An 18,256-nucleotide genomic window follows, 5' to 3' on the forward strand; every position below is an offset into this window, starting at 1 on the left:
TAAAAGCAGGAAGTTCACAGGCAATAACACCGTCTCAGAAAAGCAACAGACAAGCTTCCAGAGCAGAGTAAACAGTCGCAGTGCTGCCACTGCTTTCCAACAATAAACTTCTGAGAACAGGCCTAACGCAAACTCGAAAAGACATCATGTCCTCAATGTTGAGGGTCTCAAACACCGCCACATAAATCTAATCATTCTTCTGAATCAATTAGGTTAAAACAAAAAAAATCACTGAAATCGACGATTGATTTTCACCTTCCCTGTTTTTTCCTTCCATAAACTATGGGGTAATACGCCATGTTACTTTCTACCGTGAATTTCAGAAGTCATGTTACTGTCTGTATATTGGAAAAAAACCAAAACCAAACAAAAAGCAGCCCTCTCTCCTCCTCAAGTTACGTTAAAGTATCGCTACTATTTACTGACTTATTTGCCCTATAGGCACATCACTCTGCAAGATTTTATTTGTCATCATGGGACCGGAACATAAATAAATGCAAGTGAAAACCAACGCTGTGTGCTAGCGCTGCTGCTAGGCTGCACCAGCCATGCGTGGCTATTTAGATTCAAAGTAACGCAAAGTAAATCCATGAAAATTTGGAATCCTAAGTTGCACCAGCCCCCTCTGAAGTGCTCAACAGCCACAGCTTAACTGCTGTACTGGAGAGCACAGACGCAGAACATCGTCACCGCTGCAGCAAGTCCTACGGGACAGCACTGTACCGAAGTGTTCTGACGCAGGTCACTGTGCCGCAGGGTCACTTAGCAAGTCCCTCCATAACCACCAGCACCACCAGTAAAACTGCAGTTAACATTTATTGAGAACTTACCTGGTACCAGGTACTGCTCAAAGCATCTAAATTAGAAATTCCTGTTATCTGACTTTACGGTTATAGAAAGGCTCAGTAATTTGCCCAAGGTCACAAAGTTGGTAAGTGGTAGAGCCGGAATTCAAACCTGGCGTGTATCCGACTCGAAAGACCATGTTCTTAACAATACTCTGTTATATATAAAATACCCTGTGCTAGGTAGAATTTTGACCCCACGACCCTTGCCCCCAGTGCCACGCCCATGGTTATGTTCTGTTAGATGGTTATATTACATGGCCAAAGGGATTTTGCAGACACGATTAAGATTACTGATCAGTTGACCTTAGAACAGAGAGGTCAGCCTGGATTTTCCAGGTGGGCCCAGTGTAAAATCTCAAGAGCCCTTAAAGGTAGAGAAAAGAAGCACAAGAGGAAGCAGAGAGAGGTGGCAGAAGTGGGGGCACAGAAGCATTCAATGTGCTGTTGCTGGACTGCAGATGAAGGGGGTCGGGGGCACGTGCAAAGCAAACGAGGACCTCAGCCTTATAGCTGCAAGGAACCGAATTCTGCCAACAACTCAGAAGCGGGATCTTCCCCAGAGCCTTTAGATGAGAGCTCAGACCAGCCAACACTGATTTCAGCCTGTGAGCCCCGAGCAGAGGACCCAGCAGGGCCACGCTGCGCCTGGACTTCTGACACACACAACTGTGAGATCATAAACAGGTGGTGTTATAGGCCACTACATTTGTGATAATTTGTTACACGGCATCCACAGAAAACTAATATAAACCCCACACTCTCGTAGGGCCACACTGCTCTCACTAATTTCTCTAAAATCCCACTTCCTGAGAGTTAATAGCAACAAGAGATGACTCAGACTCATCACCTTCAGGAACTGGATAGAAAACGGAAATAACTTTCACTCCCAAGGTCTGATACCACCTGGGGGTTCTCTCAGTTTCCTTCCTTCATCCTTCTGATGCCATTCATTGGATTGGGGTGGAGGGACACCCATCAATTGAAAAATGCAATGGCCATGCTCGCTTGCAGAGGTCAGGAGCCCGGTCTGCTCAACTGTCCCAATGACGCTGCCTCCGCAGCTGACACATGCTGCTTCCCGCTGTGATCAAGGCTGCAGCTACCTTCCTGGCACTAGAAAGGGGGCCCCACTGAAACCTAAAGAATCTTACTCTGCTTAAATGCTAGCTCAGATCAGGACAGGCAGAAAGCCACATTAACAGGAAGGAGAAGGGGCAGAAATCATGATCATGTCAGTAGACGCAGCAAACCTCATATCTTATGAGGAACTACAGAAACTGTTCCCTTTGAGATAGAGGCAAGGATGCCTACTCACCCCTTTTATTGGACTTTGCATTGGAGGTCCTAGCCAGTGAAACAAGGTAAGAAAATTAAATAAAAAGCAGAAACAAAAGTGTTCATATCCATGGAAGGTGTAATTGTTTCCACAGAAAGTCCAAGAAATAGCTACAGACGTATTATTTGAAATGAGTTAGCCAAGATGCTAGATTCAGTCAACATACCCAAAAATCTAGTACATTTCTATATACTATATCTAACATAAAATAAAACATAAAGTGAAATTTAAGGAAAAAGCCCCCATCATTATAAAAGCATCAAAAATATCAAACTTAGGAATAAATCTAACAAAAGATGTGCACGTCCTCCATGCAGAAAACATTTAGAAAAATTAAAGACCCGAATAAACATACATCCTGTCTAGGAAATGAAAGATCAACACTGTACAAATGTCAATTCTTCTAAGTCAATTTAGAGATTCAATACAATCCCCATCAAAATCTCAACTCTTTGAGGGCTGAGGGTGGTAGAACTTAACAAGGTAATTATAATGTTAATATGGAAACGGAAAGCACCAAGAAGAGCCAAAACATTCTAGATCATGGGTCAGCAAACTACAACCATGAGCTAGCTGCTTGCTTTTATAAATAAAGTTTTACTGAAGCATAGGCATGCCCATCTGTTTACATACAGTCTGTGGTTGCTTTCCTATTACACGGGCAGAGTTCACTAGGTACCATAGAAACTACATGTTTACTACATATTTACTATCCAGCTCTTTAAGAAACAGTTTGCCAACCCCTACTCGAGACTGTAGAAATTTCTGTGATGATGAAATGTTCTATGTCTGCGTTTCCCATTACGGTAACCACTAGTCACGTGTACCTAGTGAGCACTTGAAATGTGGCTGCTGGGATTAACTGGATTTTTTACTTTATTTAATTTTCATTCAATTTTGAATAGGCTACCATATTGAACAGCATAGCTTTAGGATTTAGGGAAAAACCAGTATTGAGACTTATTTTAGCACCAGTTAACTGAGGCAGAGCGGTGGCAGTGGCTTCTAATCAGTGTACAGACCATCAGACCTACAGTATAAGGAAAACCGGTTTACAACAAAGGCGGCCACTAAGCGGGGAGGAAGAATCTTCACTCGACAGCGTTGGGACAATCAGATATCTAAATACAAAAAAATGACATGAGAGCCATACACAAAAATCAATTCCAGATAGTATAAACGAAATATGGTCTACCCATACGATGGAATACCATTCAGCAATAAAAAGGAATGAACTACTAATACATGATACACATCATGGGTGAACCTTAAAGTTATACTAAGGGAAAGAAGCTAAAGCAAAAGACTACATATGATTCTATTTATACGCAGTTTCTAAAAAAGGCAGTTCCACAGAGCAAGAAAACGGATCAGTGGTTGCTGGGAGCAGAATAGGAACTGATTACAAACAGCATGAGGCAACTTCTTAAGTGATGGAAATGTTTTAAAACTGGAATGTGGTGATGGTTATACAATTCAGTACATTTACCAAAAATCGTCAAACTACACACTTACAACAGGTGAATGTTATGACACGCAAATCATACCTCAATAAAGTTGTTTAAAAAAATCAATCTCAGGTAGATAGCAGATCTAAATTTGAAAGGCAAAGCATTAACATTTCTAGACAATAATAAAGGTGCATACATACTCTTGTTACCTAGAGGTAGAGAAAGATTTCTTCAACAGAACGACAGGAACTGACCATAAAAGAAAAGGCTGAAAAATCTGTTTTAAAGTTAAGAACTTCTCTTTGCCAAAAGATACTAAGAGGCTAAAAAGCAACAAAGTGAATAACTACAAACTGGTATGACCAACAAAACGCTGGTATCAAGAACTGATAAAAACTTTTACAAATCAGCAAGACAGATTATCCAACAGACAGATGAGCAAAGGATTTAATCAGGCACTTCACAAAAGAAGATACCCAAATGGTAATTAAATATATAAAAGGGTGACACCAGCAGAGTTAAAAGGAAAAAGATTGATAATATCAAGCTTGGCAAGGCTGTGGAACAGCTGGAATATTCATACACTGATGGCCAAGTGTGACTTGCTACAAGAGAACTGCACGCAGAATCTGAAGCTGAGCACAGGGACAGGGTACGAGACACAATTCCACTCGGAGCCACAAGACCACAGAAAAGACATACACGTGTACCCCAAGGGACAAGCACAAGAATGTTCAGAGCAACATTCTACTACGTTACAGCGAGAAGCTGCAAACAGTGAATGTCCACCGAAAGGAGAATGGATAAACAAACGCAGTATATTTATACACCGAGGCAGCCAAAACAAACAGCTACCTGCAGCAACATGGAGGACTCTTAGAAACCTCACGTAGAGTAAGAGAAACCCATCCAGAGAGTAAATAAATGGACTTCCACAGTATCCAAAGCCCAAAAAACAGGCAAAACCAAATTACGGTGTTTGGGGAGGCAAGCTAAGTAGTAAAACTATCGAAAAGGAAAAATAAAGGAGACTAAAGAGGACAGCGGCTTAATGCAATGTACAATCCTGAACTGGATCCTGATTTTCCAAAAAGCTTGGCTACGCGTGCCGAGCCCGCGCCTAGAGCCCATGCTCCGCAACAGGAGAAGCCACCGCAATGGGAAGCCCGCGCACCACAAGGAAGAGTAGCCCCTGCTCCCCACAACTAGAGAAAGCCCGCGCGCAGCAACGAAGATCCAAGGCAGCCAAAAAAATAAAAATTTCAACTCAAAACATAGTTTCAAAGGAAAAAGCAGTTACAGGCACTAGAGCAAAGCAGGGTTATGCCTAAAGTTGCATCTAACAAATATTTCTTTAAAAGCAGATTCAGGTAATTATATAGATAATTTCATGACAAAGTATTTTTTATCAGGTATATGGCTTCTTTTCAGCAAGTGTTTTTAGCCATCGTTCCCTAATCTGTAGTTTTTTTTTCTTCTTTCTTAGAACATCTTTTTTCAAATGCAGCCTTACTCAAAACCCCATACCAATCAGAAAAGTAAAGCTTCTCTAGCTAAAGCAGAGGCTAGGACCCCTGGAGCCAGCTCAGCTTCCCCCAAAACCCTTGAGAACCACTGCCACAGAACCTAAGGACTACAGAAAACACAGTGTAAAAGCCAGAATAACTACCTTGAACTGCTTCATTGACCATGTATAAGCTGCTTCTTACCCCAATATTCAAATGGATGACAGGGACATTTTCTGTCTCCCATCAAGAACGAAAGGAAAACACACACACACACACACACACACACACACACACACACACACACACACACCATCCTACTCCCACACCATGTACTATATGGTTTATCCTAAAAATTCAGGACCAGTTTCCTCTACCTGGAGCAGTAGATCTCACCGGTGGGGTCTTCCTCTTGGCCAAGAAGTTTCTCAGCTGTGCCTGTTTCACGGGGGACAGTTTAGCTGCAAGAAATTCATGAACCCATAAATGCATAAGACTCGGTTTTTAAGATGTCAGTAGATGAAAGAGAACAAAGAGAGTTTAAAGACCGGGAAGAACTCATTTACCTGCGACTTTGGGCAAGGGTTTGGTTTGAAAGTCTATGGTGGTTTTCAACAAAGCATTGCGCAGGCTTTCGAGGTCACTGTCAAAACTGAAATAGGATAGTGTTACATATGAACCAACTACGACCCGAGAAATCGGGGTGGTGGTGGTGGTACATTATCCTCCTAAATATAAAGGCAAGATATGAGAGCATCCCAATACAGAAATGGAAAATCTGACCAATCAAGGAAATTAATCCAAGAGGAAAGAGATCACAGTCTTAATATTATATCCGAACCCCAGAGCAAACACACCACCAACGGGGCTCCAGCAGGAAGGGCAATTAAAATCTACACATTCAGCCTAAAGGCAGAAACACAAGACCACCTTGGTAACTTCAGGGGTAAACTGTCTAACTGCAGGGTGTGAAATCTCCACACTCTTGCAAAATGATAAATCTGAGCTTCAAGACAAATTGGTCAACCTAATCCTGAGAGTTAGTTTTCAATTGAACAATAATCCTGTGACTATAGTATCTGTTACCATCTATTGAGCATCTGTTTCATCAGGCACACTACTAGGTGCTTTAAAGACTTAGTTTTAAACTCTCCAGTAATGCCATGAGGCACGTACTGTTAGCCCTACTTTTTGGCAAAGGAACAAAGGATCAGAGAGGGTGAGGAATCGGACCAGGCTCACACAGGTGAAAGACGGCAGAGTCACTTTCAAAGCCACGTGTGAAGCATGCTAAGACTGCTCCACCTAACTCTATTTATCCGCTCGTCAAACCACATTTACTGAGTGCCTGTGGCATTAACAGGCCCATCCTCCTGCACACCTGTGAGTGCCGCTCTGAGAGGGGGCATCCAAGGGAAGGCCCCACTGGGAGGTCTGGTTATAAAGACGGAGCTGCTGGAGACTATCCACCAGGTGATTCAGCCTCTTCCTCTGTTGGTTGATGATTTCCCGGTTGTTGGCAAGGGTGTTAAACAGTGTCTCTCGCTCTGGCACAAACAAGCGCCTGTTGAGAGCAAGGAGGAAAGAATTAAATGTGAATGGTTCAAGTAAAGGCACTCCCCACCGAATGGAAAAAAAAAAGACTACAACTGTAACAGTGAGAAGACTGAACTGGAGAACCACTAGTGGGAAAGAAACATCAAGAAATTACTAGAACATAAAAAGGGGATGAAAGCCTAACGAGGATAAAGTGTAAGGAGGAAAGAGCAGCTTAGGATGTGCAGGACCGGGCCTGCAGCAGAGGACAGCACAGCCAGACAGAACCTCAGATGGGTTCCAGGGAAGAAATGGGGGAAAATTCATCCAGCTATATATTTAGGATATGCATATTTCTCTGTATGTAAATTATATGAAATAAAAAGAAAAAGCCCAAGGGTACAGGGAAATCTAGGGAGTCAGTCATTTCTTCAGAGTGCTGTCAAAAAAATACCTAGAAACAAATGACAATGGGGACACAACGACCCAAAACCTATGGGATGCAGCAAAAGCAGTTCTAAGAGGGAAGTTTATAGCAATACAAGCCCCCCTGAAGAAGCAGGAAACATCTCGAATAAACAACCTAACCTTGCACCTAAAGCAATTAGAGAAAGAAGAACAAAAAAAACCCCAAAGTTAGCAGAAGGAAAGAAATCATAAAAATCAGATCAGAAATAAACGAAAAAGAAATGAAGCAAACAATAGCAAAGATCAATAAAACTAAAAGCTGGTTCTTTGAGAAAATAAACAAAATTGACAAACCATTAGCCAGACTCATCAAGAAAGAAAGGGAGAAGACTAAAATCAACAGAATTAGAAATGAAAAAGGAGAAGTAACAACTGACACTGCAGAAATAAAAAAGATCATGAGAGATTACTACAAGCAACTCTATGCCAATAAAATGGACAACCTGGAAGAAATGGACAAATTCTTAGAAATGCACAACCTGCCAAGACTGAATCAGGAAGAAATAGAAAATATGAACAGACCAATCACAAGCACTGAAATTGAAACTGTGATTAAAAATCTTCCAACAAACAAAAGTCCAGGACCAGATGGCTTCACAGGTGAATTCTATCAAACATTTAGAGAATAGCTAACACCTATCCTTCTCAAACTCTTCCAAAATATAGTAGAGGGAGGAACACTCCCAAATTCCTTCTATGAGGCCACCATCACCTTGATACCAAAACCAGATAAGGATGTCACAAAGAAAGAAAACTACAGGCCAATATCACTGATGCACATAGATGCAAAAATCCTCAACAAAATACTAGCAAACAGCATCCAACAGCACATTAAAAGGATCATACACCATGATCAAGTGGGGTTTATTCCAGGAATGCAAGGATTCTTCAATATATGCAAATCTATCAATGTGATAAACCATATTAACAAATTGAAGGAGAAAAACCATATGATCATCTCAATAGATGCAGAGAAAGCTTTTGACAAAATTCAACACCCATTTATGATAAAAATCCTGCAGAAAGTAGGCATAGAGGGAACTTTCCTCAACATAATAAAGGCCATATATGACAAGCCCACAGCCAACATCATCCTCAATGGTGAAAAACTGAAAGCATTTCCACTAAGATCAAGAACAAGACAAGGTTGCCCACTCTCACCACTCTTATTCAACATAGTTTTGGAAGTTTTAGCCACAGCAATCAGAGAAGAAAACGAAATAAAAGGAATCCAAATTGGAAAAGAAGAAGTAAAGCTGTCACTGTTTGCAGATGACATGATACTATACATAGAGAATCCTAAAGATGCCACCAGGAAACTACTAGAGATAATCAATGAATTTGGTAAAGTTGCAGGATACAAAATTAATGCACAGAAATCTCTTGCATTCCTATACACTAATGACGAAAAATCTGAAAGTGAAATCAAGAAAACACTCCCATTTACCATTGCAACAAAAAGAATAAAATATCTAGGAATAAACCTACCTAAGGAGACAGAAGACCTGTATGCAGAAAATTATAAGACACTGATGAAAGAAATTAAAGATGATACAAATAGATGGAGAGATAAACCATGTTCTTGGACTGGAAGAATCAACATTGTGAAAATGACTCTACTACCCAAAGCAATCTATAGATTCAATGCAATCCCTATCAAACTACCACTGGCATATTTCACAGAACTAGAACAAAAAATTTCACAATTTGTATGGAAACACAAAAGACCCCGAATAGCCAAAGCAATCTTGAGAACGAAAAACGGAGCTGGAGGAATCAGGCTCCCTGACTTCAGACGATACTACAAAGCTACAGTAATCAAGACAGTATGGTACTGGCACAAAAACAGAAAGATAGATCAATGGAACAGGATAGAAAGCCCAGAGATAAACCCACGCACATATGGTCACCTTATCTTTGATAAAGGAGGCAGGAATGTACAGTGGAGAAAGGACAGCCTCTTCAATAAGTGGTGCTGGGAAAACTGGACAGGTACATGTAAAAGTATGAGATTAGATCACTCCCTAACACCAGACACAAAAATAAGCTCAAAATGGATTAAAGACCTAAATGTAAGGCCAGAAACTATCAAACTCTTAGAGGAAAACATAGGCAGAACACTCTATGACATAAATCACAGCAAGATCCTTTCTGACCCACCTCCTAGAGAAATGGAAATAAAAACAAAAATAAACAAATGGGACCTCATGAAACTTCAAAGCTTTTGCACAGCAAAGGAAACCATAAACAAGACCAAAAGACAACCCTCAGAATGGGAGAAAATATTTGCAAATGAAGCAACTGACAAAGGATTAATCTCCAAAATTTACAAGCAGCTCATGCAGCTCAATAACAAAAAAATAAACAACCCAATCCAAAAATGGGCAGAAGACCTAAATAGACATTTCTCCAAAGAAGATACACAGACTGCCAACAAACACATGAAAGAATGCTCAACATCATTAATCATTAGAGAAATGCAAATCAAAACTACAATGAGATATCATCTCACACCAGTCAGAATGGCCATCATCAAGAAATCTAGAAACAATAAATGCTGGAGAGGGTGTGGAGAAAAGGGAACCCTCTTGCACTGCTGGTGGGAATGTGAATTGGCTCAGCCACTATGGAGAACAGTATGGAGGTTCCTTAAAAAACTACAAATAGAACTACCATATGACCCAGCAATCCCACTACTGGGCATATACCCTGAGAAAACCATCATTCAGAACGAGTCAGGTACCACAATGTTCATTGCAGCTCTACAATAGCCAGGACATGGAAGCAACCTAAGTGTCCATCGACAGATGAATGGATAAAGAAGATGTGGCACATATATACAATGGAATATTAGCCATAAAAAGAAACAAAATTGAGCTATTTATGAGGTGGATAGACCTAGAGTCTGTCATACAGAGTGAAGTAAGTCAGAAAGAGAAAGACAAATACCATATGCTAACACATATATATGGAATTTAAGAAAAAAAAAGTCATGAAGAACCTAGGGGTAAGACAGGAATAAAGACACAGACCTACTGGAGAACGGACTTGAGGATATGGGGAGGGGGAAGGGTGAGCTGTGACAAAGCGAGAGAGAGGCATGGACATATATACACTAACAAACGTAAGGTAGATAGCTAGTGGGATGCAGCCGCATAGCACAGGGAGATCAGCTCGGTGCTTTGTGACCGCCTGGAGGGTTGGGATAGATAGGGAGGGTGGGAGGGAGGGAGACGCAAGAGGGAAGAGATATGGGAACATATGTATATGCACAACTGATTCACTTTGTTATAGAGCAGAAACTAACACACCATTGTAAAGCAATTATACCCCAATAAAGATGTTAAAAAAAAAAAAGAAAGAAACAGAGGAACAGCACACGATTTAGCAGCAGGGGGGTCACCCACCCAAAAGAATTACAAGAAGCCAGGGACAACTGTTCCCTTCTTTCTGGTGACAAGGTAGTTAGTTCAACATATATTTTTAACAGGCATTTCAATAGGGTACAAGGTAATATTTAGAGAAGGGCCCAAAACAGAGGAGTGCTAGAAAATTGTACAGATTTAAGAATCTGAACTCTACAGAAAGGGAACTTAAAAAAAGCACATTAAGGGACTTCCCTAGCAGTGCAGTGGTTAAGAATCTGCCTGCCAATGCAGGGGACATGGGTTGAGCCCTGGTCCAGGAAGATACCACATGCCGGGGAGCAACTAAGCCCATGAGCCACAACTACTGAAGCCCGTGTGCCTAGATAGAGCCTGCGTTCCGCAACAAGAGAAGCCACCGCAATGAGAAGCCTGCACACCACAACGAACGAAGAGTGGCCCCCGCTCGCAGCAACCAGAGAAAGCCCAAGTGCAGGGGGGGGGGGGGGGAAGCACGTTAAGTAGAAAATCCATGGGGTTGTTTAAAGGAGAACAAAGAGCCTGGCTTCTCTGTAAGCATCATGCTCTTTTTATTGTTTATTTTCATTTTAAAATATTTTATTTTATTTTATTGGCCGCGCAGCTTGTGGGATCTTAGTTCCCCGACCAGGGATGGAACCAGTGCCCCCTGCAGTGGAAGCACGGAGTCTTAAGAACTGGATTGCTAGGGAATTCCCCATCATGCACTTTTAAAAAAGCCAACTTATTAATTAGCAAAGAGAAATCCAACTGTCAAGCAGAGCAGAATGTTCTCACTGTCAGGTCAAGCCATTCTCTCACATGGGGAGGAACACGAATTCAGAACTAGGGGAGTAAGCTCTGAAATCTCTAAAGGGGCCCAACTGCCCACGGGGACAAGTGCTCCAGGCCACAGAACCTTCCCCCTGCCAGTGTCTGGAGGATCAATGTTCACCTCTGTCGTCCCATATCCATGCTCCTCATGTCGGGCACAAAGCCTTTTCTCCACATTGTGGAATATAATGTATTGAATTTTGTTTACTGAATTTTAAACACCTTCTAGCCCTGCCCCTGACACAACACCCAGGTTGCCCCACTTAAAAGTCTGTGACCTCACAGCTTTGTAAACAAGTGAATAGACCATTTCCTGGTTTGTTTCCTTACAAGGCTAATCACATTAATCAAGTATAGGTGTTTCAGAAATCTAGCATTTGGAGGGCTGACCTGGTTTTCACATTTCTTGTGGGCACCTTACTGCTTTCACAATGTACTGCATTCTATTCCTTCTGGAAAACACGAGGCATAAAACCAAATATCCACGGATGGAAGATCAGGATAGAAGATTTTCCTCTACTTCTGTTACCACTCCTCTCATCCTTTTAGTTATCCATACTAATTAGGAATGTTTCCTCCAAAGGAAATTTGGAATATACAGAAAAGTATAAAAGAAACATTCCTCTTGATCTCGTCTTGCAGGTGTAACTATGAGTATTTTGACAGATTTATTTCCAGCCTTTTCTACATTAGACCTCCACAACGAGGTCACCTAGTATGATTTTATGTCTTACCTTTTTCATATTTTATACCTAATAATTAGTTACAGAATTATGTATCTTGTATAGTTCATGTAACACAAAATATATTTAATATGATTTTTCTGAGAATGTGAGATTCAACGGCTACACAGTATTCTGCATTAAGAAAAAAATGTGACCAGATTTATTAGCCACTCCTCTAACTTTTGGGTAACTAGGTTGAATCCAATTTTTCACTCTCATAAATTGCGCTGTAATATAAACTGTTCTATGTAAATTATTGTGAATATTGCTATTATTTATGTAGAACAAATTTCTAGACGTATAATGACTGAGGGTCAAAGAGGATGAACCTTTGTAGGGTTTTTTATAAATCCTCCTAAGTGATTTATAAAAAAGGGCTCCTTTTTTAAAATTTTTAAAAAAAATTTTTTAAAAATTTTTAAAAAAAATTTTTTTAAAAAAATTTTTAAATTTTTAAAAATCACTCCTCCTAAGTGATTTTAAAAGGGCTACAGCAATTATCTACACAGTGGATGAGAGACCTCGCTCACTTTTGTTTTTTCTTTTGTTCCAGATGCCGATCCCACTCCAAGTCTAGAACATCATTCACATCTTGGACAGCAAATTTCACATACTGATGAAGGCGCCGAATTTCCTACAAGAAACAAATGAAACGTCAAAATGACTCAGTTGTCCAGTAGCTTGCAGGAAGGTGTATCAAAACAGTTAAAATGACTTTGAAGTCTTTTCATACTGAGAACCATAATGAACAAGGAAAACGTAATAGGCTTTAATACAATATTAGAATGTTATAATTCAAAGGAAAAACAGCAACTCAAACCTTTTAAAGCGTGTGACAGAGAGGTGGTGTGAAGAAAAGGGAAACAGAAAGGGCGGATCGGCCTGGGGCCTCTAGGGAACCAATGTTCTTGCTTAGTTCTCATTTTCAGCTCCTGTAAAGTATCTCCACATGGCCTAGGAATTTTCCACTGCACTCTGTTACTCCGACAGGGCACCCACTTAGCTTTTGCTCTCCCACCCATGAAATTAACTGTAATACAGACAAAATTATTCTACAAAGCAGTGGTGGAGATACTTCTGCACCTATCTATTCATAGAGTAGAACACATAAGTCATCTCACCAGTGGCGAAAAGCTCATTTCTCAAAAACAAAGAATAGTACCAGCACTAGAAACTGAGTTTGCCATTATTAAAAGTCTTACCTATTAACTCATTTTAGGCCTGCAATAATTTTCTTTAAATATTGGTCCAGTGTTAACCTTCATGGCTATACCATTTGACTCTCAAAAACTAAAAAAATATAGCATTCCATTAAACATGTATACAGATGAAGACAATGTACTTTACAGTGGAAAACACTCTTTACATCTGTACAAAGATCTCAATGTGTTTAACTGTATTTTCAAAATTATTTTCGGACAAGGGTATGTGTCCTAACTGAAGAAGAAAATGTCATGTAAAGAGAGCCAGGCTGATTCTAGGAAGCAGCAGTAACCTTAGCATCAAATACAAATTTCAACTCAATGCTCCATGACTACAGGGAGGCCCTTTACTGTGGACACTTCAAATGTGACCATACCTCTGTGCGTTAACTGATCTTGTTTCTTCTGAATGCCCTCCCAACTTTGTCTGCCAGGAAAAAAAACTTTTCTTTTAAGGCCTATCACAAATATTTTTCTGTGGCTTAGCTGCTCCCCCATCTGCAATCCCATAGCAACACACCCCACGTTATATTTACAAGTCGATCTTTCTGCTGCTACTAATCCAGCTGTAGTGTAGTGTTGAACACCATAGGCTCTGAGCCAGACCCCCCAGGCTCCAGGGTCCAGCACTTATTAGTGGTGAGACTTGGGTAGTTCCTGTGTCTCTGATTCCTTATCTTTCTTTTGTATATGGTATGCATTCAATAAATGCTAGCTATTATTATCTACTTAGCACTGTGGAAAAGAGAAAATTATTTCCCTTGAATGGGGAAAGTGGTTCACCCAAAGCTGAATTCTTTTCGTTTGCACACAGAGCAAGGGGTGAAAAGGCACATAGGAAGAAAGAGTAACCAGATTCAATGCGGAGGCCTGTAATTTGATGAGTGGTAGGCAGGTGGTCGGCACTCTCTGCTAAGTGGGTTACCATCCCCAGGAGAAGGACACACCTAGGAATACCTCAAGGGTGGCAGGACACAGCAGGGGTTCCTCAACCTTTCTGGGAGGCCTCCACTTCTTTCATTTTCCTACTGTCACTATGCTTACCAGGTGTGGGATGGAAATGACAGCAACAGTAGAGTCTGCAGCCTCAAATCCGCCGAGGCAGGAGGGGGTTCACCACACTCACAGGCCCTCAGGTCCCAGGTGAGGAAGGCCAGTGCTGCCACCCCTGCACCCTTTCCTACCTGATTCTAGGGAAATGCAAGGTGGTGGGAGATGACCCCTACTAAAGCTGTGATGCAACAATTTTGAATAAATTGAAAGATGGAAACAAAACTCAGATTTCGCTCAAAGAGAATATAGGAATAATTAAGAATGAGAAAAGTAACTTTGCTAATAGTTACAGGAAGGAGCCCCGGCAGGCAGAAGTTTCGATTCTGGTCCCACTCTTACTAGTATCAACATTACCTTGGGCAAGCTCCTTAGCCTATGATATTCCAGTTCCTTATCCGTACAGTGGGATCAGTAACTCTCACCTTGCAGAGCAGCAGGTTTTGAAGACTAGAAATAATGTATTAAAAAACACCTCACAGGGCTTCCCTGGTGGCGCAGTGGTTAAGAATCCGCCTGCCAATGCAGGGGACACGGGTCTGAGCCCTGGTCTGGGAAGATCCCACATGCTGCGGAGCAACTAAGCCCGTGCGCTACAACTACTGAGCCTGTGCTCTAGAGCCCACGAGCCACAACTACTGAGCCCGTGTGCCACAACTACTGAAACCCACGCGCCTAGAGCCCATGCTCCGCAACAAGAGAAGCCACCACAATGAGAAGCCTGTGCACCTCAACAAAGAGTAGCCCCCGCTCACTACAACTAGAGAAAGCCCGCGTGCAGCAAAGAAGACCCAATGCAGCCAAAAATAAATAAATAAACGAATGCATTTATTAAAAAAAAAAAAACACACCTCACAGAGTACTTGGGTACTTGGTGCCCAATGAACAGTTGCTAGTTTAATAATTATTATTCCTGATTTGATTTTTAAATATATCTTTTTCAACAGCTACTCTCTACCAATCTTAAGGTTTAATTAAGAATTATGTTTTTGTTTAATCCAAAAAACCTTAAGTGGGAAAGTGCCATTTTCTTTGTGACAGTGAAGGGAGTCTATGCCAAGTGGGTCAACACTCGCAGGAAATGAACAACTTTACAAGCAGTTGGGCAAGCCTGTACCTCCCAAAGGAGTACCTGTCTAGGAGTCTGTTCTCAGCAGCTCTGGCGGGGCTCTCCCTTACCTGGAGCTGAGCCTCACTCCTGGGGTCCAGCGGCCTCTTATAGAGCAAGTGCAGATACCCAGAGTCACGGTTTCTCTCATTTTGTTCTCTGGCTTCTTCAACACCAGCAAAGCTCTCAAGTAAAGTTGTTTTCAGGGTACTTATATCTCCATGAAGAGACTAGAAAAGGTACGAGGATGAATTGATACAAAAGTTATTTCCAAGAAATAAACCTTTCTTTCTAGATCAAGGAAGGTGGTATTTCTCAAATATTTAACATGATGAACATACGAATATAGCAAAAAGTGAATTTCACTGCTTGGAAAGAAAGATACTAATGCTCATTTTTTTTTCCTTCCTCACTAAAAAAAATACATCCTCTAATGATCAGAAACTCAGGAAATAAGATAAGTACTGGTGATCCTGCCATCTAAAGGTCATCACTGTTAAAACCGTGGAGAACTTTCCTCTTTTTTTTTTAATTTTTAAAAATTTTATTGAAGTATAGTTTATTTACGATGTTTCAAGTGTACAACAAAGTGATTCAGTTATATATACATATATATATGTATATTCTTTTTCAGATTCTTTTCCATTATGGGTTATTACAAGATATTGAATATAGTTCCCTGTGCTATACAGTAGGTCCTTGTTGTCTATCTACTTTACATATAGTAGTGTCTATTAATCCCAAATGCCCAATTTATCCCTTCCCCACCCTTGAGAACTTTCCTCTTTCCAAGTGTGTTACTTAAGACCAGAGCTCTGGAGTCAGGCAGTCTGAACTGGGATCCTGGCTCTATAACTCAGTAACTGGGTGGCTTTGGGCAAATTACTTCATCTCTCTAAGCCTTGGTTTCCTGTTCTTGCAAAACAAAAAGAATAATAGTGCTTACGACACAGAAAAGCTGTGAGGATTCAATGAGATAATATATATATGCCTGGCACATAGTAAGTAGTAATAATTGTAACAGAGTAAATAAACAGTTAACAACAAATATTTGTTATTTTTATACTGTATATGCTCTTAAGTATCCTGCTTTTACTTTAAACCTAACCCTTTATAACCTAACAATTTACCATAAAAAACAGTAAATTTTCTCCTGTAAATGACCCACAGTATCTTCATTAAAGTCTGCTTTTGTACCAAGAAAAAAAACTTAGTAAATTTTCAAATATATCTAAACTAGGGCTTCCCTGGTGGCGCGGTGGTTGAGAGTCCGCCTGCTGATGCAGGAGACACGGGTTCGGTCCCCGGTCCGGGAAGATCCCACATGCCGCGGAGCGGCTGGGCCCGTGAGCCATGGCCGCTGAGCCTGAGCGTCCGGAGCCTGTGCTCCGCAACGGGAGGGGCCCCAGCAGTGAGAGGCCCGCGTACCGAAAAAAAATATATATATATACACATATATATATGTATCTAAACTAAATTAACAGCTAAAATAAACTTTTATGGAATGCCTTGTAAGTGTCAATGGGGTAGAAAGTACTTATTATTCCATTTTCCACATGAGAAAACTAAAACATAGAATAGCTGGAATAATTTGCCCAAAGTCACATAATTTATTATTAAGTGCTAAAGGTAGGATTTGAAGTCAGGCATTCCTAGGTAAACCACTCATCCACATAAAAAACAACACTGGTGGTTCTTGAAGAGAGAAAATATATATATCCGTGGAGTATTAGGACAACAATTTGCAAATGTGCGATTCAACTTAGGAAGAATATCAAAAACACAAACCTCTGTGGTCTCTTTAATCTCCAAAAGAAAGGTGTGCAGGTCATCTGATTCTGTTCGCAGCATCCTCATCTCCTCAGAAGTGCCCACTTGGAAACAGGCTTTGGAAGTTCGGGCTTTCAGCTCTTCCAACTCCTTCTGAAAGTGAGTGATCTGTAGAGGCCACAAATGAGGAGACGGCTCAGTCTGAATGGCATGGCAGTCATGTCACTGCTACCGGGCCCACTAACAGCGCAGACTCCCGGGACAAGCCAAGGCTCAATGCCAGAATAAAACAGTCACGTATGAGTCCACACTCAGAGCCAGTCAAGTCTCACTATCAGAGCTACTTCTGGAAAAATCTGCAGGAACAAATTTACCTCCTCCCCGATTCCAGCCATCACAGGGTCTGACTCTTTCCACTGATGTCCCTGCTTTTCTGTAACAGGAGGCTGAAGTGATTTTGCCTGAAATGAAAGGCAAAGGTTTTAAAGTGCACCCCACCCCCCAAGTGATGACTTCCTGGAGCAGGTGGCTCAGTGTCTGTCACAGGTGTGGCGCTCTCACAATACCATCACTGTTCCACCATTCACTCTTTTGAACCCCTATTTACTGGGCACCTTCCTGGTATAAGATATGCTCTAGGGCTTCCCTGGTGGCCCAGGGGTTGGGGGTCTGCCTGCTGATGCGGGGGACGCGGGTTCGTGCCCCGGTCCGGGAGGATCCCACGTGCCGCGGAGCGGCTGGGCCCGTGAGCCACGGCCGCTGAGCCTGTGCGTCCGGAGCCTGTGCTCCACAATGGGAGAGGCCGCAACGGTGAGCGGCCCGCGTACCGCAAAAAAAAAAAAAAAAAAAAGATATGCTCTAGATAGAGGTAAACAAGGTAGATGAGGTCCCTACTCTCATGGAACTCACAATCTACTGGGACAAGACATATAATAAGAGGTAAACAACTCAGGTAATTTCAGCTAGTGGTAAGTGATATGAAAAAAGTAAACAGGAACATATAGAGAGAATAAAAGTGGGCACTGCTTGACATGAGACAG

At 41.4% G+C, this 18,256-nt stretch overlaps 1 protein-coding gene across 6 annotated transcripts in view; it reads right to left on the reverse strand.

Moving 5' to 3' along the window:
- Nucleotides 1-18,256, reverse strand: part of NUP214 (nucleoporin 214) — a 100,018-nt gene that overhangs the window by 54,540 nt on the left and 27,222 nt on the right. For all 6 annotated transcript variants that reach the window (XM_032634502.1, XM_032634504.1, XM_032634499.1 and 3 more), the window contains 7 exons: nt 17,591-17,677; nt 17,235-17,384; nt 15,518-15,676; nt 12,617-12,720; nt 6,522-6,704; nt 5,707-5,792; nt 5,518-5,601 (listed from right to left, as the gene is read on the reverse strand). In XM_032634502.1, coding sequence (XP_032490393.1) covers nt 5,518-5,601; nt 5,707-5,792; nt 6,522-6,704; nt 12,617-12,720; nt 15,518-15,676; nt 17,235-17,384; nt 17,591-17,677 — 853 coding nt within the window. The remainder of the gene's footprint in view (nt 1-5,517; nt 5,602-5,706; nt 5,793-6,521; nt 6,705-12,616; nt 12,721-15,517; nt 15,677-17,234; nt 17,385-17,590; nt 17,678-18,256) is intronic.

This window comes from Phocoena sinus, chromosome 6 (assembly GCF_008692025.1).
Source record: "Phocoena sinus isolate mPhoSin1 chromosome 6, mPhoSin1.pri, whole genome shotgun sequence".
Classification (NCBI taxonomy): Eukaryota; Metazoa; Chordata; class Mammalia; order Artiodactyla; family Phocoenidae; genus Phocoena; species Phocoena sinus.